The sequence below is a fragment of the Miscanthus floridulus genome, chromosome 9 (genome assembly GCF_019320115.1).
Source record: "Miscanthus floridulus cultivar M001 chromosome 9, ASM1932011v1, whole genome shotgun sequence".
NCBI classification, from domain to species: domain Eukaryota; kingdom Viridiplantae; phylum Streptophyta; class Magnoliopsida; order Poales; family Poaceae; genus Miscanthus; species Miscanthus floridulus.
Window position 1 is genome coordinate 114,207,253 of NC_089588.1, and position 23,249 is coordinate 114,230,501.

At 46.7% G+C, this 23,249-nt stretch overlaps 2 protein-coding genes across 2 annotated transcripts; one reads left to right on the top strand and one right to left on the bottom strand.

Annotated features, from left to right (window-relative positions):
• Nucleotides 1–791: 791 nt before the first annotated feature.
• On the bottom strand, nt 792–2,647 carry LOC136482703 (polyol transporter 5-like). Its single transcript, XM_066479905.1, has 3 exons — nt 2,414–2,647; nt 1,986–2,332; nt 792–1,889 (listed from the first exon to the last, which is right to left on the bottom strand). Exons 1-3 carry the CDS (start codon nt 2,559–2,561, stop codon nt 897–899), a joined length of 1,488 nt encoding a protein of 495 aa, XP_066336002.1. The 5' UTR covers nt 2,562–2,647; the 3' UTR covers nt 792–896.
• Nucleotides 2,648–10,031: 7,384 nt separating this feature from the next.
• Nucleotides 10,032–12,128, top strand: LOC136482704 (polyol transporter 5-like). The gene is made up of 3 exons (XM_066479906.1): nt 10,032–10,310; nt 10,428–10,774; nt 10,885–12,128. The coding sequence occupies exons 1-3, from the start codon at nt 10,163–10,165 to the stop codon at nt 11,830–11,832; spliced, it is 1,443 nt and encodes a 480-aa protein (XP_066336003.1). The 5' UTR covers nt 10,032–10,162; the 3' UTR covers nt 11,833–12,128.
• The last annotated feature ends 11,121 nt before the right edge of the window (nt 12,129–23,249 follow it).

Consider the following 23,249-nt stretch of genomic DNA (forward strand, 5'->3'; position numbering starts at 1 on the left):
ATGCTTGGGTGCTCCACGGAGGTCACGTTCTGCCGGGTTGGAGTCGACAGCACATGGACGCTGCTCGACACCAAACTGGAGTTCTCCGTTGGGTCCATCGTCTACTGCCAAGACAAGTTCTTGGTGATCGACTGCACTGGAAAAAATCTCCGTCTGCAGCAGCAACGTCACCGGTGCTACTCCAACCGCGACGCTGCTGCCATCGCTGTCGCCACTTGCGGGGCTCTGCCACCGCAGCTACCTAGAATCAAACAGTGAGCTACACATTATGGGTGCCATGGTGAGCACGTTCCATGAGAGACGGAGCTTCACCTATAGCAGCGCGATCTATAAATGCAACCCCCACGACCGTACGCCTTAGTAGTCTAGGGTGAGGGACATCGGTGATCAGACACCGTTCGTGTCTAAACATTTCAATGAAAATTTCAGTGGAACAAGTGTATCCAAGTACAAGGACAACAAAATCTACATGTCTGAGCCACTGTATGGGGATCCATACGACTTGGTCCATCAACCGGAGATCGTTGATATTGCTACCGGCACATCCGAAGTGAAGCCCGTCCAGGAAAAGATGCAGGGTTCCGAGGTTCTAGGTTGGATTCGACCCAATCTCTGAAAGCTCTAGAGTTTGTGAGTCTGTGACGCCGCGCACTCCGTGACTATGTTAAATTCATAAACTTTGCTTTTTGGATTAAATGTCACTTTAACGTTGGTATTTAATTTAACAGTATTGTTATCTTCTCGTGTGATCCGTGTGTTTTTAGTATAAATTGTTAGTTATCCTGTAGCAACGCACATTCACGCTACATAGTATTAAATGGATATCAAGACCAAACTATCATTACTATTGACGATCTGACGGACAGATCGAAATAGCAAACTATGTGTGGCTGCCCTCACTTGTCGAACAGCACTTCCATGTCCTCCAAGCTCCGGCCCTTGGTCTCCGGCAGCCTCGTGTACACAAACACAAACGCAGCCGCCGTCACCGCAGCGTAGAGGAAGAAGCACCCAGGCATGGTGATCCCGTCGGCGAGCGAGATGAACGTCATGCTCACCACTGCGCCCGTGAGCTTGTTCACCGCCATGGCCAGGCTCGAGGCCTGTGCGCGGAGCCGCAGCGGCAAGGCCTCCGCGCTGTAAGCCGACACCACCGACCCGTACCCGATGGAGTACGTGGCCACGACGGCCAGTGCCGACGCCAGGCACGCCGCGGCCGTGGCTGGTGACGGCGACGTCGTGTTCGTGCCTACGTACAGCGTCATGGCAAGGGCGGCCGCGGTCACGGCGACGCCCGCGGTGCTGGCGAGGAGGAGCGGGCGCCGGCCGAGGCGGTCGGTGAAGAGCATGCCCACGAGGATGAAGCACGTCTTGACCGCTCCGATGGCCACGGTGGCGCCGAGGACGGCGGACTTGGACGTCATGCCGACCGCCTTGAAAACCAGCGGGCTGTAGAGGAGGATGGCGTCGACGCCGGACGCCATCACGAAGAACTGCAGCCCGAGAACGCACGTGAGGATCCGCCGCACGCTTGTCGATGGCCGGACGAGGAGCTGCTTCCAGACACCAGCACCGCCGCCGCCGTGGCGTGCGGCAGCGGGTGGTGGTGGCTCGGCGTCAGCGAGCGCTCGCTTTATCTCCCCGAGCCGGAGGTCGGCGTCGGCCGGGGCATCCGACGTGCGCAGGAGCACCGCGCGCGCGTCGCTGTGGCGGCCACGTATCACGAGCCACCGCGGCGACTCCGGCATGATGAGGAGCACCCCGGCGGCGATGAACACGGGCGGGATGACGCCGACCCCGAACATGACGCGCCACCCGAGGTGCACCGGCAGGCCGGAGAAGGCGTAGTTGGACACGTAGCTGAGCAGGATGCCGACGTTGATGAACATCTGCACGTTGATGCACGTCTTTTCATTAATTAAAGACGACGAAAACGAGCTTTTTTAATCAACCAGCATGATGTATGCTGTATTCAAAATGCAGACGTCAAGCATGGATGACAGGACGCCGCGCGTGGACGCCGGCGATATCTCGGCGTTGTACACGGGGGCGACGACGCGGGCGAACCCGGAGCCGACGCTGGTGACGAAGCGCGCCGCCATGAGCGCGCCGAAGCTGGTTCCCAGCGACATGGCGAGCGCGCCGGCCATGAGGAAGGCGTTGGCGAGCACGAGGGTGCGGCGGCGGCCCAGCTGGTCGGCCACCCACCCGGCGGCGAGGATGGACGCGAGCATGAACACGTTCATCGACCCCGACAGCACCTCGACCTCCCCGTCGGTGAGCCCCACGTCCTCCCGCATGAACAGCTCCGCGCCGCTCATCAGCGTCAGGTCTGGAAAACACGTAGGGATCGGAAGCATGAGGTAGCATCTCTTCGTGATGTAGTAAAAACTTGCAGCAACGACGTACGTACTGTAGCCATGTAGCATGGTGGTGACGGAGGCGAGCGTGGCGCAGATGAAGGCGAACCAGTTCCTGCGCGGTGTACCTGCTGGCGGTGGCGGCGACGAGAGGAGCAGGGGCGCCTCAGTGGCATCGGCGCTGCTGACAGCCTGAGCCATGGCGGCCGCGTAGCTCCTCTGCTTTGATACTTGGTAGTTAGTACAAGGTGGTGTTGTGATTGTATGTGGTCACTAGCAGCTCGGTCGGTGATATGGGCTACGTTCACTTCGCTCAAAAAAAAAAATTCGAAATATTACTCTGATTGTTTTATCATGAAAAAAAATTATTTTAATTAAAAAAATAAACTGAAAATGATGGATTTCGAGAGAAGCGAACATATAGCTTGATAAACGGACATGAGAAAATGCCAATAATACTCAGCAGCAGTGAGCAGTGAGTGGGGGGGCCTTGAAAGGGACGGCTGCACCAATACAACGTTCAGCGCCACGTGCTGCGCCAATACAACGTTCAGCGCCACGTGCTTATGCAGCTAGCTAGTATGCTCTCTGATGTTGACCACAGGCCTGCAAATAAAGCGACTATTTTAAAACCGGTGTGACGGGTGTCCCGGCGTGGCTCCGAGCGCGTGGCTGCTGGGTGCGGACGCTGGGCACGGGTTTGCCGGACCGCCGGATCTCCGAGGACTTCTCGCGTCTAAGGATGGCAACCGGTATTATCGGAACGTTCTCTTCCCCGCTATGAAAAATTCATTTTGTTTCCGTCCCCGTTAACTGTCTTGGGTATAGATTTTTACCCATCTCCATACCCGTCGGGCATCGGTCGGGTAACATATACCCGACGGGTACTGCATACCCGATAAACAGGGACACTTGGGGTCGTAGCTTTACAATCGAAGACGTTTCTTCTTTACTCGGATATAAGCGTCGGAGCCTCGGAGATGCCGAGGAGAAGGAGCGAGGTTGCGAGGAGGACGAGCAAAGGTGCCAGAGAGACCGAACTGAGGAAGCGAGGGGCACGAGCGCTCGTGAGGCAGGCGTGCTTGTGCTGCTAGCGGAGATGGTGAGAAAAATTGAACTAGGGTTCCTAGAACACATAAACTATATATGATTGTTCAGATTTGGATCAAAGTACCTATGTTGAGCTTCTTTGGGCCTAATACTCGCATGACAACTTAAATAGTCGGGTTCCCCAACGGGTAAATGAGACGGATAAACATGGAACGTTCCTATACCCTCTATACCTGTCGGGGATGGATTCTTGTCCATTTAGATGCCCGAGGGTAAAGATATGATCCCATCCCCGTCCTCTGATGGATCAAATACCCGTCGAGTATCGGGTATCGGGGCCCCATTGCCATCTTTACTCGCGTCTATGCGGGAGGTGAGAGGTTGGGGAGAGGACGAGGAGAGAGAAAATAATGAAGGGGAGGGGAGGAGAAATAATGGGTCACGGTGGGCTGGGTAACGGATAAGGTAAGAAAAAAAAGAAAAAAATAAGGGCATTAATGACTTTTTTACTCTTTTGCGTATCCGGAGAAGCTGTTTTTGTTAAACGGTGCTAAAAGTTAAACGGTGCTAAAAAAACGGCTTCAACTCTCTAAGAGAATTTGCTCCTTTATAATAGCTGTTTTTGAAGGAGATGGAGTCCTGCCAAACGGACCCTATATTATATAACACACTGTTCTATAGAGGCCAGGGCCGGATCCAACATGAATGCAGAGGTGTCCGAGCCCCTGCTCCCTAGGGCCAAGTGGTAGCCTCTTCTCCATTTTTTCTGCCATGGATTTGAAGTTTTGAGTTGAAGAAAGGTGTGGGAGGTCGAAGAAAGAAGTTGTTTATCTAGTACCTTTATCTCTGGCCCCTACTAATTTGTTACTCTGGATCCAGCCCTACAAGCCTAATGCATCGATCTAGCAAAAACTGCATATGGAGGAACCTGAAATCAACTATGCATACAGTGCGACTAGCTAGTTAGACTCAGGAGTCAACTGCAAAAGGAAAAGTTCCACTCCCTCCGTCACAAATTATAAGATATTTTAACTTTTCTAGATACATAAAGTCATATATCTAGAAAAGCCAAAACGTCTTATAATTTGGAATGGAGGGAGTATTTAACATCTCATTACTAATTTCCATAGTCTGATTTCTCCATAAACTACAAAAACCAGTGATCTCCTTACTCCCTCAACTATTTAATACCATGCAAAGTACAACCCTCGGTGGTTTTGATGTTGGTGTAATGTAGAAAATTAAATCTCTGTTTGACATCCCTCAACTTTGTTTCAATGATCTTGAAGGTGTTTTGGATGTCATACTTTCTTGGGGTAGTGAACTCCGCAATACAGTATTGAACATCTAAGGGAGTAAAGATATTTGGTCTTGTGATTGATGGAACCAAATTGCACTTAGTCAATTCTAATGAAGGTTAAGCAAACTTTTTCAATTGCAAAACTGTCTTATGCATGGGGGAATTTGGGTCATAGGCTAAAGCGAGGCCGCTATCTGACGTGAGAGCATTGTTAAGTACTAGCGTGAGATTTTTTTTCTCCTTCCTCACATCACATCGTCTTTTTCCTCTACTCATCTTCCCCAACTGCCCTCACCTCGCTGCCTTGACTGCTACCCAGATTGCTAGTAGTAAACTCGCTGCAAGCCCACCACTGACACTGCAACCCCACCCATATTCCCCATCATCGCCCAGCTCGTCCACCACCCCCGCAACCAATGATAAGCACACCGCCAGTCACTCGCCCAACCCCCGTAATTAATATCGTTGCCGGCCTAATCAACTCTCGACACGTGTTCGCGCATTGCTAAGGTGTGCTGACGCACGCGCACCAAACAAGATTTTGAGGCTAAAGCCCCTATCAGCCTTTGAGCCCGTTCTGAAATTTTGGCACAGGGAGCATCCTTCGTTTTTCCAGCACAAAGAGGCTAGAAGCACCACACACAACACAATGGAATAACCAAATTCTCCTGGTCCCTCCGCCACAACCCACCACAATACACCATTATGCTTGCCTATTGCCTCCCACACTCTTGTGTCATGCTCGGTGTTGAACAATCAAGGCACTAAAGATACTTGGTTCTAGGATTGGGAAACAAAATTAGAGTCGGTCAATATTTGAAAATGGACTTTTTTCCAATGCAAAGCTGTTTAGGATCATGATGTTGGAATTCGGGCCAAGCCAAGCTACGCTAAGGGATTAGGCTTTGAGCCCATTTCACAATTCTGCAAATGGAGGAGTAAAATGCACCAACAGTCCCTAAACATGGTAGAGTGTGTCATCTAGGTCCCCAAACTCCTAAAATACATATCCAGGTCCTTGAACTTGGCACATGGTATGTCATAGGTCCAAACAAGTCCAGACTAGACCCATTTGCTGATGTGGCGGTCCACGCTGGCACCAGCGACGCCATAACAACCCCTAAACTTGGTAGTGTGCCATTTAGATCCTTAAACTTTTAAAATGCACATCCGCATATATGAACTAGGCCCACGCTACGCCATAGGCTCGGTATGCATATTTGTCTTAGTGTCAATATGAATATCCGTATTCGTATTCGATTTTAATCTGTATACTAAGTCGATATTGTTGGGGGAACATCCTCCACGTGGCACCCCACCCTCGCCTTAGCCAGGGCAGGACCCTTGCATGCTTCTGGCATCACAGCACCACTGGTCGGAGGTACGCCTTGCCGCTGCCAATGAACCCTCGCTCGGGGCTTGAATGCCATCCTCGGCCTGGGAGACGTGGGCACCCAGACCCCTTCATCGCCTCACCCCGTGCTGCCTCGCAAAAGCCCCCTACGAGGGATGCCTTTACTCTTTGGCTTTGCAGGACTGAGTACCGCCCGCGAGGCCTAGCCGGCTAGAGAGAACCCTCACAATGTCTGTTCGGTCGTCGTTTGATGGAGAACAGAGAATCGTGGTCCCTTCAAGTGGAGCTCCAGATGGCGTTAGGAGAGTGGTTGGAGGCAAAGGGTCAAAAGACCATAGCCCCCCCTATCCATGTAAGAAGACCCCTAGTTTGTCTAGGGGCTACTGTAATTTTCTTTTGTCCATAGGTATGGCATATAAATACCCTGGAGACGTTACTGTAACGGATGATTAATTAATGGCCGTTTACTCTTGATTTGATTTGGTTGTGACCCGTCGTCCGTGTCGTGTACCTTTATTTCCACGTCACGCTCTCCCTTCCTACCTTCCTGTGGGACACGCTCGACCTCCTCCACTTCCCAAACCAACCATAGTTGACGCCATATCCCAGCGAGGGTAGGGGTAGAGCGAAGCCCCTATAGTTGACGCCATCGGTGGGGACCCCACCTGCCCACCATATCACTTTCCAAACCAACCATTGCTGGCAGCCTCGCAGACTCTACCGCCAGTTCAACATCCGCCGCCGTGGGGCAGGCCGGCCGGCCGACCAAACTGCACCACCTCCGCTGGGGGAAGCACCAACTGCGGACACGGAAATCCTGGGATGGATGGCCGTGGATCAGAGAAGCAGCATGCGACGATGGAAAGGAGCGGTGCCTCAGTGCCATCGGCGCTGCCGACAGAGCAGCCTGTGCCATGGCGCGCGGCGGCGTACATATAGCTCCTCGGCTTGGTTACGTACGTTTCTCTTTGGCACCAACGACTTTGCCGTCCAGTTTGGATACTTAGTACAAGGTCGTTTTTGTGATTGTGATCACTAGCAGCTCGGTCGGTGATATAGAGTAGTATTGGCAAATTATATGCCTTGATGAAAGGGACATGAGAAAATACCAATAATACTCACAGAAGTGGACATGACAAAATAATTGCTGGTGTTGGAACAGTGCAGCTCAACAGCGTTCAGCGCCACACACATGCTTATGCAGCTGGTATGCTCTTCAGTTCACTGCGCCCGTTCCTGTGCCATCCGCAGCCTGATGGTGCGCCCGTTCGATGCTTAAGGAACGGCTGGGCCAATAGTAATTGTCGACCGTACCTGATAAAAGAACAAAGCGATTTACTCCTAATAATTTCTTCGGTCGCGGACGTCAGTGTAGCCTTCTAGAGTTGTCTTAAATTATTTATTATTTATACTCCTAATAATTTTTTTTCAGTACATCTCTATATTAATATCCTTTTCTCGTTTTTTTTGTGCACCGTACTTTTCTCATTTATTCCTTAATTATTAATTTATGTGTCTAGAGCTAAAACGATAAATATTACGAGACGGAGGGAGTATTGTGTTATTTAGCTTTGTTATTAAATAGTAATTGTGTTATTTTGTTTTTTTTAATATGTAGAAAAATTAGTTCTAGTCCAATGATATGGCCTATAGGGAATTAATTGCTAGTTCAATGATAAAGTGTATATACATACGCAAATGTAGTATTTATAACAGGGCAGTGGTGGAGGAAAGCATAGGACTAATTGGACTATGACTTTAGGTATTGCTTCATGTTTTCTATAGTATAACACAGTAACACACTATTCTAGGCCAGGGGCACATCCCACGTGAGTGCAGGGGGTGCCCGACATAGCCTCTCATCCATTTTTGCTGCCATGGATTGAAGTTTGGAGTCGAAGAAAGGTGTTGGAGGTCGAAGAAAGAACTGTTTGTCTGGTACCCTTTGTATCTACAGCCGGTTCGGCAGCCTGTATCTGGCTTATCAGCCAATAAAAAATATTTTTCTCTCACACCAAACCAGCCAGCAGTACTTTTAGCCATGGCTTATAAGCCAATCCAGCCGAAACGAACTGGCTGCTAGCCCCCCACCCGGGTCCCCTACATGCCTAATGCATCTTGCAAACTCTGCATGTGTAGTGACCCTATGCGTTGGGCTAGTCTAGCTCCGCTACTGCAATCACCAGAAACACAAAAGTATACCTAAACCGGAAAAGAGCTATGCAGAGTAGCACTAGCTCGTTAGACTATTAACAAATTTCTTGAAGATCCAGGAGTTAGCTGTAAAAGGAAAAGTTCTATTAAACATCCCATAACTAATTTCCATAGTTTTATTGCTTCATCAATTGCAAAAACCAGATCTCCTTACTCCCTTAACTATTTAATACCATGCAAATCACAACCCCCATTGGTTTTGATGCTGGTGTAGTGTAGAAAACTAAATCTCTGTATTTGACATCCCTCAACTTTGTTTGTTTCAACGATCTTCAAGGTGTTTTCGACATCATAGTTTCATGGGTAGTGAACTCCGCAATATGACATACTTTCTCTCCCTCTTATGTTTGTTGTGCTAGGATGACCCACTAGAGAGAGTGAGTTACATTGGTGGGAAAAATATCATCTATTTAGCACAAATGTTGACGTAAGATTATTAAAAAAATATTTCACACATATCTAATCATTTTATTCCTCTGTTACATTGTACAAAAACAAGCAACAAGTCGCTGTCACAAACGACAGTCTTTTCTACCACTAAATACAAAAAAAAAAAAATGAAACATTAAATCAAGTCATTAGGTACAGTGGATCTAGAGCACTAGTACTCAATGAAATGACACCAGTAGTATCAGGAACGCAATGATAAGCTAACCTAACAGTATATATGTAACACATCCTACGGAACCACCTCCAAATTATAAAGTGATGATTTGCTCGGTATTAAATAGTCAAGTAAGCATTATTCTAAGGTTAAGGGAGAAAAGTTGACCATGGTAATGTTAAGAAAGGTGAAATCCATCTTTCTCACCTAAAACCACCGAGGGCTGTGATTTGCATGGTATTGAACATATAAGGGAGTAAAGATATTTGGTTTTGTGATGGACAAAACAAAATTGGACTTAGTCAACCCTCACCTCGCCGGCCTCCACCGCCACCCAGGTTGCCAGCGAACTTGCTGACAGCCCCCACCACTGCCACTGCAGCCCCGCCCATCTGTCCCGTTGCCGTCCACCTCGTCCACCACCACCGGGCCAGCGACGAGCACGCCACCATGCCGGTTCGCCCATCTCTCACTCCACCCACGTACTCACCATCCTACCCTAATCTTGTTTCTAGCCGAATCAACTCTTGATACGTGTCCGCGCGTTGCTTTAGTGTGCCGGCGCACACGCACCAAAACAAGGATTTGGCGCTAAAGCACCTATCAGCATTTAAGCCCGTTTTGCAATTTTTGCATAGGGAGCATCCTTCAGTTTTCCAGCACAAAGAGGCTGGAAGAACCACGCACAACACAATGGGAGAAAGAACAAAATTCTCCTGGTCCCTCGGCCACCACCCACCATAATACACGTTATGCTTGTTTCCCACACTTTACAGCTAAGGGAGTAAAGTTATTTGGTTTTCCGATTGGGGGAACAAAATCAGACTCCATCCATATCTGAAGAAGGTTAAATGGGATTTTTTTTCCAATGCGAAATTGTGTTTTTTTTTGTCTTAGGATCAGGATGTTGGAATTCGGGCCGAGCCAAGCTGGGCTAAGGGCTCTATCAGCCTTTCAGCCCGTTTTGCAATTTTTTTTAAACCATATTTTTTTAAACCACCCGTTTTGCAATTTGGTAAAGGGAACCGCAACGTTTGTTTTTTCAGCAAATCAGCACAATTGCACAATCAAGCTGCCACTTGGCCACGCACCCGCCGCCCTATGTGATGGAAGCACCACGCACCCCACCATGGAAGATTGGACGGAGAACCAAATTCTCCTGGTCCCTCCGCCGCCCGTGACAACAATAGAGCGTTCTGCTTGCTTCTCCCACTCTCTTACCGGCGGCGACGCTGAGGAAGCACCTTAACAGATCAGCCACGCACGGCCTCCCGCCAGCCATGGCTCACGACGGCAGTGAAGACGGCCACGCCGCGCCGCTGCTCACGCCACGCCCGGAGTCGGCCGTGCCCCGGTGGTGGAAGTGGAACATGTACCCTTTCGCCTGCGCCACGCTGGCCTCCATGACCACCGTCCTCATGGGCTACAGTTCGTTCGTCGTCCTACTACTGTCCCATCTTCATCTTCAACCTCTAGCTAGTTAGCAGATGCAAGGATCTACACCATATAGGTGACGTGGGGACTGTTTCTTTTCTACCCTTGCAGATCTCGCGGTGATGAGTGGCGCGGAGCTGTTCATCAGGGAGGACCTGGGCCTCACCGACGCGCAGACCGAGGTGCTCACGGGCTCCATGAACCTGTACATGCTCGTGCCCATCCTCGCCGCCGGATGGGCGGCCGACCTGCTGGGCCGCCGCGGCACGCTCCTGCTCGCCAGCGCCTTCCTCGTGGCCGGAGCGCTCTCCATGTCACTCGGCCGCAGCTACGCCGCGCTCATGGCCGCCCGCTTCGTCACCAGCGTCGGCGTCGGGCTCTCCCTCGTCGTCGCGCCGGTGTACAACGCCGAGATCTCGCCGGCATCGACGCGCGGCGTCCTGTCCTCTTTGCTTGATGTCAGTATTCTCTATTCTGTGCATGGACGCACACCTTCTAGTTCTGCCCATGATTTCGAAGCTTTATTATTAGTTTGCATTGATGGATGTGCTCTGCTCGTGGCATGCAGATCTTTATCAACGTCGGCATCCTTCTCGGCTACGTGTCGAACTACGCGTTCGCTGACCTGCCGGTGCACCTCGGCTGGCGCGTCATGTACGCCGCGGGAGTGCTGCCACCGGTGCTCCTCGCCGCGGGGGTGCTGGCCATGCCAGAGTCACCACGGTGGCTCGCGATGCGCGGGCGCTACGCGCACGCACGCGCCGTGCTGTCGCGCACCTCGGACACCCCGGCCGAGGCTGACCTCCGCCTGGAGGAGATCAAGCGTGCCGTCAGCGTCACCGTCGTGCCACGATCCAGAGACGACAGTGGCGCATGGACGGAGCTGCTCGTCCGGCCATCGGCATTCGTGCGACGAATCCTCATCTGCGTCGTCGGGCTGCAGTTCTTCCAGGAAGCGTCGGGCATCGAGGCTGTCGTGCTGTACAGCCCGCTGGTGTTCAAGCGCGCCGGCATGTCTTCGTCGGACCGGGCCGCCCTGGGCGCCACGGTCGCCGTCGGAGCGGTCAAGACGCTCTCCATCCTCGTGGCCACGTCCCTCTCCGACCGCCTCGGCCGGCGCCCGCTACTGCTTGCCAGCACCGGCGGCGTGGCCGTGGCGATGGCATCCCTGGCCGCGTCGCTCCGTCTCGGCGCGACGTCGGCGTGCCTCGCGTCCATGCTGGCCTTCGTCGTGGCGTTCTCTGTCGGGTTCGGGCCGTTGGTTCCGGCGTACGGGGCGGAGATCCTGCCGCTGCGGCTGCGCGCGCAGGGCACGAGCGTGGGCACGGCGGTCGGGCGGCTGGTGTGCGCGGCGGTGAGCATGACGTTCATTTCGCTCGCCGGTGCCATCACCATGCCTGGGTGCTTCTTGCTGTATGCCGGCGTGGCGGCGGCTGCGTTTGTGTTTGTGTACACGCGGCTGCCGGAGACGAGGGGCCGGAGCCTGGAGGACATGGAGGTGCTCTTCGCCAAGTGAGGCATGGGTGTGGGGTGTGCTCTGTCCGTGCCAGCGCGGCGAAACGCGAAGAATGGATTGGTTATTCTGGTTGCATTGGTTTGTCCGGTAGCTTTTGAAAATGCATGCCATGTATAGTGACTACTGCAGTGCTAACATGGGTGCTGTCGAGGTAAAGGTGCTACATGCACAGGATTTAGGCTCCAGATCTAAGAGTATAAACTTGATCGGCATTACAACACCAACTTTGTGTTAACACCAGCCAAGAGTCTAAAGTTCAAAGAATGTTAGAGTGCATCCGTGTATTAAATATGGTTCTAAGTATCTATTTGGATCACTTAAAACTAAAGTTTAGATAGACTAAAACTTAGTTAGACAAAAGTTTAGGAGACCAAAGTTTAACAAGTGTTGTTTGGTTACACGGACTAAAAGACTCTATCTATGTATCTATCTATATCCATATCTGTCCCTGCAACTAAAAAACTTCTAAAGTCCTCGTCAACCCGACAGCACGAAGGGGTCCTCGGTCGAGCGGTTCCCGGGTTATACGAAAGTTTTTCCCTCATCGCGTGCTACCCTAGTTATACGAAAGTTTTTCACACCAGCAGATGGCCCTCCGTGCTCTCACACATGCTCACGTCAATCCCCATCCGTCCCTGAAATCAGGCCGGCAATGACGCAACGCTCTTGCCATATAACATGTCGACCAAGATCCATTCCTTACTTACATGGAGGCCCTAAACTATCTCGCCACATCTTCAACCGAAGCACCCGCCGGGAGGACATAGCAGAAGCGGTGAGGCGGTGGCAACTCCTCTCGTGCAGCGATCTGATGGTGAACGTTCACCAACATGTAGAACATCTGGCGGCACTCTGACACAATGGGGTTCGGGCCCATGCCGACTCAGATCTGCTAGGCGAGGACCTCCATGTTGGCTCCCAAGAGCCAAGAGGCCCAGCAGAGGGTATGACGCTGGGGACTCGTTGTCCTTCGACGGAGACTCCTCGAGGGGGTGAAGTTCGTCGTTGTAGTCAGTGACGTAGCCCAAGCTCCCAAAGCTGAGAACACGCTCAAATATCTAGCGCACCAGCTGTCTTGGGTTCGTAACTGTGGCAAGCATTGTGATTGTTCATCGGAAGTCGGTGTGTGGGTCTGTAGTGGCTCGGACTCTCAAAACATGGAAGGGACACAGCTTGATTTATCCTGGTTCGGGCTTCTGAGCTCTAAGTCCAGCATTATAGTGACCTTCCATGTTTTGAGAGATTGGTAGGGGATCGCTCAGTGCTATCTTAGAGTTCGTTGCTATTCTTTCTCGGGCCCTTCTCAAGTGAATTGGGTCCGACCCCCTCTACAGGGAGTCGTGCCTCCTCTTATATTCTAAGGAGGACATGATGTATAAGTCGGTTTGGTTCTAGTATATGGTCTATGCAGTGGGTGGATGAGTCCTCTGTTGTGGCGTTGCTGGACGTCACTTTGTCGCGTAGGGAGGAGCTGACAGCACTGCAACCGCCTCCTAATGCTGCTACCTCCGTTCTAGCGCTTGACCGTCAGGGGCTGGCTGCTGCGGCTGAGCTTCCCCCAGGTCAGCCTTCTTGAGGCTTTCTTGGCCTGCAAGGAGCTTCCGCCTAAAGGGGCTGATGAGCGGGCCGGGGCCCTTTGCCCCTAGAGTTGGTAGAGTCCCTTATCTTGTTATGTCACGCCCGTTGCGTGACCTTGCCAAGAGAGCTGTGGACAGGTCCTCGTGCCCGTCTAATAGGCAGATGGTGTCGTACTCTGTACCTGCCAGGTTCCGGGTGCCTGACCGGTCTGAGTCGGATGCCGTCCTGTGGCTTGGGGCGCTGGTTGTCGCCTAGGCTCTGGCTTGAGTATGCGCTCGGTGGAAGTTGGGCTGGGGCTACCATCGCTCGGCAACCCGGGGCCGTTGGCCGAACCCCCGAGCCATGAGTGGTGGTCGTGGGGGCACTCAGGGTCGCCCTGACTCCCCCCAGAGGGTGCGTGCAAGCGTACCCGATGGTGGGTATAGCCCCCGAGCGATCCGTGGGATCGGTCGAGGGGTCCATCCGTTGATTTCTTCTTACTGGTACTTAACATACCCCTACGTCAGTCGGCATGCTTGTTTCGATAAACGACAAAAATATAGACACATTGTCTTTTTACTATGTCATAAAATAAGCTCTAGTAGAGGCTCTACTCAGGACCTCAAAACAAAATTTGAAGGCAGATCTAGAAGGGTCGCTACTCAAACACCTAAAAGTAAGACCGTCTCCAACAACCGCGACCTAAAATACAAGACACATTCGTCCTTTGGGTAGCGTTACAGACAAAGGGTTCAATACCTATTTTTGGTCTTCTCCAACAACAAGACCCAAAAGACAACCCTTTCTACAAATATGTCTCCAGGAGAGAGGATACTCAGATTTAGGTTATGCCTCTCCTGACACCTAAAATGGGTCTTCCATATAGGTACTCTGTTAGAAGCTATAGGTATTGTGTTAGAGACCTATTTTGGGTTTGGGTTCCGCAATGGGTCTCCTGTTGGAGACATACTAAGGAAGCCACTCAAATCCTCCTTCTCGACCCCATTCCAAAGGACTCTCTTACAGCCCATACTTTTCAATTGTGTTGGTTCCCCACGGATTCCACATGTGCACCCGCATGAAACATGCCAATGCCTCCCATCTGTTCACTGCATCCTCCTCTGCCTCCACTGATTTTGATCACTAGACATTGGATCCATACTTCCCCGCCAACTGAAAAGGAACACAGCTTTTAGGAAGTCTATATAGACGACGTTACTTGTACTATAAATTGTGGAGGTCCCATACTAACTTGAAAATGATAACCATTGTATTACCTCTATTAGAGCTTCTTTGATCTCGTTCTCATAGTAAGAATCTGAATTCTATGTAGTGAATGTAGATTCTTGATTTTTTTGTGAGGATTGTTTGGATTTCATACTAGTTTTGTATTAAGTCAAACATTTATATCTTTGACCATCGATTTAAAAAAAAACTATATAGATTCATAACATAAGATTTATATTTTAGATTCACCGAGAAATACTTTCATAATTTATAAATTACATATAGTGAATCTATAAGAAATTTTAAAAATGGATAGTCAACGATAGTAATTTTTGACTTAGGACAAAGGTAAGGTAACATGTAAAAACAAAGTGAGCAAGTAGTGTCATTTACTATCATCGCATAGTAAAAATCTCTAAATAGTATGCGTGCGTAGTAGACTGTTTGGATCTCATTCTGTTTTTCCCACCTCTTTCTTATTTCTCTTATGAGATCCAACCAAAGCCTTACATACTTCAATGTAAACAAACCAATGAACGTGGCCCTCTTTTCAACTGCTGCACTGTTATTAAAGAAAACGAAGCTATGCTCAATCCTTGTGTTTACACCAGATTTTGGAAAGGAAAGCGCGGGAACTCGGAGCTCCCCAAGAAAGCCGCATTATCTGAGCAACCGACCGATTCAGATCAGTTCTGGGATTGGATGGTTCGGATCTACAGTCAGAATCGGCTAACAGGCGATGACGTCATCAGTACCGACTTAGGGCGGTATCAACTGAAGCAAAGAACATGTCAGACTCTATAGAAAGGAAAGAGTAGAGTCCAAGTTATCTTTAATTTTGGGATGTTTTCTATTATTCTAAGTTTTGTAATAGGTCTTATTCGACTAGGACTCGTGTTTAGGCCTTGGGTATAAATATGGTACCCTGGTTATTGTAAAAATCATTACACAGATCAATACAATCTTTCCGGCTTTCGCCATTGCATTAGAAGTAGGAGTACTGTAGATCTCGACGAGTTCTTGAACAGGCAGGGCTGCATCAGTTAGGTCCGACCTCTGGTTTGTTTGTAAGTACCGTCACAACTTATATCTATTCTTGTACGACTGTATCGTTTGATCCCCACTGCAAGTCTTAGTATAAGTTAATTATCGATTTATCTTGATTAAGCAAAGCTGTATCCTTGTGACCTCACTGCTCAATCTAGATTAAATCACCGGTTATCGAATTATTAAAGATTGGTAAGGCTTCCTTACTGTTTTTAATAGATTCACCGGTTATCGGTATTGTTATCATTGGTATTTTACTAATTATGGCAATATCACCAATTTACCTGATCAAGATCAAGATAGATCGGCATCATATCACTTTAATTGGTCGGCTTGTTGCTGTATTGTGCTTAGACTCTATTTTGACGATCAATTCTGCTCGATCGGCCGTTCTATCTTGATCTTGATCCAACATAGCACACGTTCAAGACGTGTTCAATTTTAAATAGGCTCATTGACTAATGAAATCCGGTATATCGTTCTTTACTACAGCTGCATCGCTTCGATCCTCGCTGGTAGGACTTTAGATTTGAAATTTTTGGTCAATGGATCTATTTAACGATTGAATATGATGTTGTTCGATTGCTATGCACGCATTGGCTATTAAGCCGATTATAGCACACTCTCATGATTTGGTTGAAGTATGGATAGATCTATCAACTTTTAAGCTTTAATATGCTATCTTTATCACAACTGTATCGCCTCGAACCTCACTGATAATGATAATAGGTAAAATCTAATTTGTTTATAGATCTAATTGTATTAAACAGTCGATTGTTTATGTGTTATACCTTCAATTCTTCTGTATCGGCTATACAACCGATAGCATTCAATTTGATTATACCATGAACATGTTGGATATTGACTCTTTAGTCGATAGCCCTTATTCAATGGCTCATTAGCCATACATTGGAACTATCTGGAGCAACACCGACATATTCCACCTTAAATTACTGATCATCTTTCTTTTACTTGTCAATTGTAGGGTCAAATTGACTGGCACGCCGACGGTCACGAAACCGACTCATCCTGCATTTGAAGCCAAGCGGATCCGCAGATCTCTCGGCTTCTTTGAGTGTGTTTTTTGTGTCAACACACTTTTTGGCATGCTCAGTGGGACAACAATCGTCATGACTCAACATAATCCGAGTATTCTCAATGTGCGTTATGAAGATTTGCCAGAGAAGGATAAGGACATCATTAACAAGGCAATGGAGGAATTCCAAGACAAGTGTTTGCTATCCTACACTAGGATGCGTGACAACGTTTTTGCATAAGTCTCCATTACTAAGGGTGTTACTTCATGGGCAGACGGATACATATGAAGCAACTGAGAGACAATTTTTTGTTGAAACCATCCACAAAATTACCCATGAGGCGCTTAAGAATCATAATGAGATTTTCCTGAATACATTCCAAAACATTATGAAAGAAGTATTTTATGGAGCACCAGTTGATCAAATGGGACCAGTATATTTCAACATACCATCCTCATCGGCTCAAGGGACTAATATGGCTAGTACAAGTCAACCGCCGAATGGAGGACATGCGCAGCATTCACCTAATGGTTCTGATGGTCAACCAACTCAACATCCTTGTAGTCAATCTCAGTAGCACTCAGTGCAACAGCCGATGGTGTCACCTGCACCTCAAGGTGGCCAGGCAACAACATTCAATACTTCAAATCATATTCCGCCATCGGCTCAAAAATAGCTCCTTCTATTCAGAGGATCGCCAGGAATATTGATCCAAATCATTTCAATCAGCGCCTCCAGGGAGCAACACAGCATAGGACTCAGCAGGATGATTACCCACATGGATTTCATGATATTTCTGATGCTAGTACTTATGACATGTTACCACATCCAGGGTATCAGGGTACTCAGAATTATAATGGTAATAATCAAGCAAATTAGAATCAGCAAGGACAATCAGCTCCAGTTGTGAATCCTGATGATTTGTTGAATAGGATAACCGATATGATGCAGAATCAATTTGGTCTAAAGCTTAAAAATCAAACTGGCACGTATCAGTGTCCATATCTAGAATGGTTCGATAGGGTAGTTCTTCCTTCACGCTATAGGATCCCAGATTTTTCTAAATCCTCGGGACAAGATGGAACATCAACCATGGAGCATGTCAGCTGCTTCATTGTTCAGTTGGGAGAAGCATCTATTGAAGACGCACACAAAGTTCGGTTCTTTCCTCTATCTTTGTCTAGAGCGGCCTTTACTTGGTTTTCATCATTGAAGCCAAATTCTATTGGATATTGGGCCGATTTGGAAAAAAAATTCATGCGTATTTCTATACTGGGACAGGGAAAAGAAGATTACTGATCTAACGAATATGAGGCAGAGAGGCAATGATTCATGTTCCGAATTTATGCAGAGGTTTAGAGAGACCAGGAGCTTGTGTTATTCATTGAATCTGTCTGATGGCCAATTGGCTGAATTGGTCCTTCAAGGGTTGTTGCTGCATTCAAGGAGAAATTTGTTGGGTAGGAATTTGAAAACTTGGCTCAGTTAGTCCAGAGGGTAACAACTTATGAGTACCAATTGCAGAGAACACGTAGAGAAAATAAATATCCAAGAGGTGTTGCAACAGCCGATTCTTATAATTCATACTCTGATGATGAGGGAGAGGCAGAGGTTGATGCTGCTGAATGGAAGTGGAGTAGGAAGCCTATGTCTTGTCCTTAGGTGAAGGTAACTGAAGGTAACTATGATTTTGATGTTACCAAGGCTGACAAATTTTTTGATCTATTATTGGAAAAAGGGCAACTGCAGCTGTCTGCAAATCATAAAATCCCTTTGGCCGAGGAACTTAAGAAGAAAAAGTATTGCAAGTTCCATGACACCATGTCCCATCACACTAATGACTGCAGGGTTTTTCGATAGCACATTCAGAAGGCTATTCAGCAAGGGAAAATCTAATATGAATCGGCTAAAAAGCCGATGAATATAGATGGGCATCCTTTTCCTGCAGGGACAAATATGGTAGAAACCAATTTTTCTAAGGGAAAGGCTAAAGTCTTAACATCGGTTAAAGCAAAGGAAGATAGAACGGTTGACCCAAGAGTTCAAATGACGGCTGATAAATATAGAAAAGCCAAGCAGCAATGTGATCAGCAAAAGAGTCAACATGAATAGGGTGAAACATCAAAGGCTGGTGCTATGCGTCCTCGTGTCAGATCGTGGATCTTATTAAACAAGTGGCAACGGTAGCAAGAGAAGGATTATTAGCGTTGGCTTGAAGAGGAAGAATAGAGGTGCCGATATGAAGAAGGAAGATATGAAAGAGAACAAGCTAAGTCACATTGGAATTGTCCTTTCTTTAGTCATTATTGGAGTGAAGGTTTGAAATTGCCTACTAGGAATAATTGTCCTGAATGCAGTGATCAATACTGGGAATATAAGCAATCTCAAACCAACCGCCGATCTATCCATAACCATTTGGGTTATCAACATAGTAATATGGATCGACGTCTAAAAAATGAGAGATCATGATCGGCTAGGTAAGCGTGTCGTTGATCAAAACTAGGCCGATTATAAAGAAGATGAAGAAAAGGAGTATGTTTGGCAAGATAGTCAGTGGTGCCCAGGTGGTCTGACAAGAGGTCAGAAGAGAATGGTACAACGCTTGAGGAGCATGGAAATAGAAAGAGAGCAAGCTCAGAAATCCAGCAAACCTCAAGTGTGGCGTGCCAAGCAAACAACCGATAAGAGTAGTCCATCGGCTGATATTCATATGGCTTTTCTCTTACCAGCAAAATTCAAGGCTCCTATAAACCAAGAATATGAAGATTCTGATGAAGAGGGGATTGAAGAGGCAGTAGCATAGTTAACCCTACAAGCACAACAAGCCATATTTGATAAACCAGATAAGCACCGACATTTGAAGGCTTTGTACATGAAAGGATTTGTTGATGGAAAGCCGATGACCAAGATGTTATTTGATGGGGGCGTTGTTGTTAATTTGATGCCATACACTACCTTCCGAAAGCTTGGGAAGAGCCCTGGAGATTTAATTGAGACTGATATGATGCTCAAAGATTTTGGTGGCAATGCATCTAAGACCAGAGGGCATTGAATGTTGAATTGATGATCGGAAGTAAGACCTTGCTTACTACTTTCTTTGTCATTGATGGAAAAGGTTCATATAGCTTACTCCTTGGTCAAGACTGGATCCATGTCAATTGTTGTATTCCATTGACTATGCATCAATGTCTCATTCAATGGCATGGTGATAATGTTGAGGTGGTTGAGGCTGACACGTCCGTGAGTGTGGTAACAGCCGATCCAGCTTATTGGGAGTTAGAAGACTGAATGTTTTTCTGGTAGAGTTTGGGAATGAGGCTCTATTCAGATCAACAATGAGAGTCAACAGCCGATCCAAGCAATCGGCTCTGAGAGTATATTTTAATGGATTCCCCAATTGATGAAACAGAGGGAAAATTAGGGCAAGGTTTTACGTCGGTTGATGAATTAGAAGAAGTTGACATTGGTCCTAGAGATAGACCTAGGCCGACATATGTAAGTGCTAAATTAGATCCTGAGTATAAACAAGAATTAATAGATCTTTTAAAGGAATATAATGATTGTTTTTCTTGTGAATATTATGAGATGCCTGGTTTAAGCCGATCGATTGTTGAACATCGGCTACCTATTAAATCTGGATATCAGCCATTTAAACAAGCACCAAGAAGATTTAAGCCTAAGATGCTAGACGAAATCAAGAAGGAGATTACAAGATTATTTGAAGCTAAGTTTATTCAACCATGTTGATATGTAGAATGAATTTCAAATATAATCCATGTATACAAGAAAAATGGAAAATTAAGGGTTTGCATTGACTTCAGAGACTTGAATAAGGCTACATCGATGGATGGTTATCCTATGCCGATTGGAGATTTGTTAGTAGATGCTGTGGCAGGCCACAAAGTTATTAGCTTAATGGATGGTAATGTAGGATATAATCAGATTTTTATGGCCATGGAAGACATAGCTAAAACTATTTTCAGATGTCCTGGTGCCATCGGTTTATATGAGTGGGTTGTTATGACTTTTGGCTTAATAAATGCTGGTGCTACTTATCAATGAGCAATGAATTATATCTTTTATAAGTTGATCGATAGAATAGTTAAAATATACATTGATGATGTGGTGGTGAAATCCAAAGGCTACAAAGAACACTTGGCTGACTTACGGGAGACCTTAGAGTGCACAAGAAAACATGGTTTGAAGATGAATCCTAACAAATGTGCCTTTGGGGTGTCAGCTGGGCAATTTTTGGGTTTCATGGTTCATGAAAGAGGAATTGAAGTCGGGCAGAAAAGCATGAAGGCTATTGATGAAGCCGTTCCTCAGAAAGACAAAACAGAATTGCAGTCCTTGATCGGCAAAATAAATTTTATCAGAAGATTTATTTCCAATTTATCAGAGAAGATTCTTCCTTTTTCTCCTTTATTAAAGTTGAAAGCCGATCAAGAATTCAAATGGGGTGACTCACAACAAAAGGCATTTGAGGAAATCAAGGAGTATATGAAGTTCCCACCTGTGTTAATTCCTCCACAACGTGGCAAGCCTTTTAAGTTGTACGTGTCGGTCGATAGCCATACGATTAGATCGGCCCTGATGCAAGAGTTTGAAGGAAAAGTATGAGTAATTTTTTATCTAAGCAGAAGGCTTTTGGATCCAGAGACTAGGTATTCTACTGTTGAAAAGTTATGCTTATGCCAATATTTTCTTGCACCAAGTTGCGACATTATTTGTTATCGGCTGAGTGCACAGTTGTATCTAAAGCTGATATGATCAAACATATGTTATCAATGTCGATATTAAATGGGAGGATTGGAAAGTGGATCCTTGCATTATCAGGATTTGATTTGAGGTTTGAATCGGCTAAAGCAATTAAAGGATAAGTAATGACCGATTTTGTAACTCAACACCATAAGCCAAGGATAGGCTATTTGGAGCCAATGCCATGGACATTATTCTTCGATGGTTCATCTTGCAAACAAGAAGGTGACATTGGTATTGTTATTATTTCACCTTAGGGGGCAAGTTTTGAATTTGCTTTTCCTATTAAACCAATGGCCACTAATAATCAAGCTAAATATGAAGCTATGCTTAAATGACTTCAACTTCTTTAGAAAGTAAAGGCCTATACGAGTGCAAAGATGATATTCTAAAGGGTTATTATGATAAATGTCAGGGTTTACTTGATGAATTTCCCTTTGTTGATATCAAGCATATTCCTAGAGCTCAGAAGCAAGAGGCCAATCGACTGGCGCAGAGTGCTTCTGGCTATCGGCTAATCCATGAAATTCTTAACAATGAGGCTATTGCTGATGTTTGGAGGCTTGAAATAGCTAATTACCTTAGAAATCCGCCACAGAGAGTTTCAAGGAAACTGAGGTACAAATCAACTAAATATGTGTTACTTGATGATAAATTATATTATAAAACAGTCGACAGAGTTTTGCTCAAGTGTTTGAATCAAGAGGAAGCAAAGGTCCTAATGGGAGAAGTCCATGAAAGAGTTTGTGGGGCTCATCAATTAGCTTATAAGATGAAGTGGATCATTCGTAGAACTAGGTATTTTTGGCCGACAATGTTGGAGGACTGTTTTGAATATTACAAAGGATGCCAAGATTGTCAGAGATTTGGTAATGTTAAAAAATCACCAGCATCGGCTATGAATCCAATTATCAAGCCATGGCCGTTTAGAGGATAGGGTATTGATCTAATCGGCCAGATTTTTCCACCATCCAGCAATGGGCATAAATTCATATTGGTAGTAACCGATTACTTTACTAAATGGGTTGAAGCAGTCCCATTAAGAATGGTGACATCCAAGAATATGATTGATTTTGTTAAAGAACACATCGTTTATCGGTTCGGAATTCCTCAGACTATCACTGTTGATCAGGGAATGATGTTTACTTCTTAAGAATTTAGGGATTTTGCCACCAGTATCGGGATTAAGTTATTAAATTCTTCTCCATATTATGCTCAAGCTAATGGATAGGTAGAAGCATCTAATCAGATTTTAATCAAGTTAATCAAAAAGAAGATTGAAGAACAACCAAGGAAATGGTACTTAACACTCAATGACGCATTATGGGCATATAGGATGGCTTGTCATGGGTCAACTAAATCTTCGCCTTATGAGTTAGTATATGGGCATGAAGCTGTTCTTCCCTGGGAGATTAAGACTGGATCAAGAAGTGTGGCATTACAAGATGATTTGACAGCCGATGACTATAAAAGTCTTATGATGGATAATTTGGAGGATCTGAATTGTCATTGGCTATGTGCTCTTGAAAATATTGAAGCTAATATATTGAGAGTTGCCAAGTATTACAACAAGAAAGTTATGTCCAAACAATTCCATGAAGGTGAGTTAGTTTGGAAAGTTAAATTGCCGATTGGGACTAAAGACGCCAAGTATGGCAAATGATCACCTAATTGGGAGGGTCCCTATCGGATAAGTCATTGTGCACCTAGTAACGCTTACATTTTGGACATTAGAGGGAGAAGAATTCGATAGAGCGCTTAATGGTAAATTCTTAAAGAAGGACTACC

Bases quoted from the DNA above. Each gene is read 5' to 3' on its own strand.
- LOC136482703 (XM_066479905.1), bottom strand. From the start codon at position 2,561: ATGGCTCAGGCTGTCAGCAGCGCCGATGCCACTGAGGCGCCCCTGCTC. The intron at 2,333-2,413 runs GTACGTACGTCG...CGTGTTTTCCAG, and splicing joins CACCATGCTACATGGCTACA to ACCTGACGCTGATGAGCGGC. The intron at 1,890-1,985 runs GTCTGCATTTTG...ATCAACGTGCAG, and splicing joins TCCTGTCATCCATGCTTGAC to ATGTTCATCAACGTCGGCAT.
- LOC136482704 (XM_066479906.1), top strand. From the start codon at position 10,163: ATGGCTCACGACGGCAGTGAAGACGGCCACGCCGCGCCGCTGCTCACG. The intron at 10,311-10,427 runs GTTCGTTCGTCG...CTACCCTTGCAG, and splicing joins CACCGTCCTCATGGGCTACA to ATCTCGCGGTGATGAGTGGC. The intron at 10,775-10,884 runs GTCAGTATTCTC...CGTGGCATGCAG, and splicing joins TCCTGTCCTCTTTGCTTGAT to ATCTTTATCAACGTCGGCAT.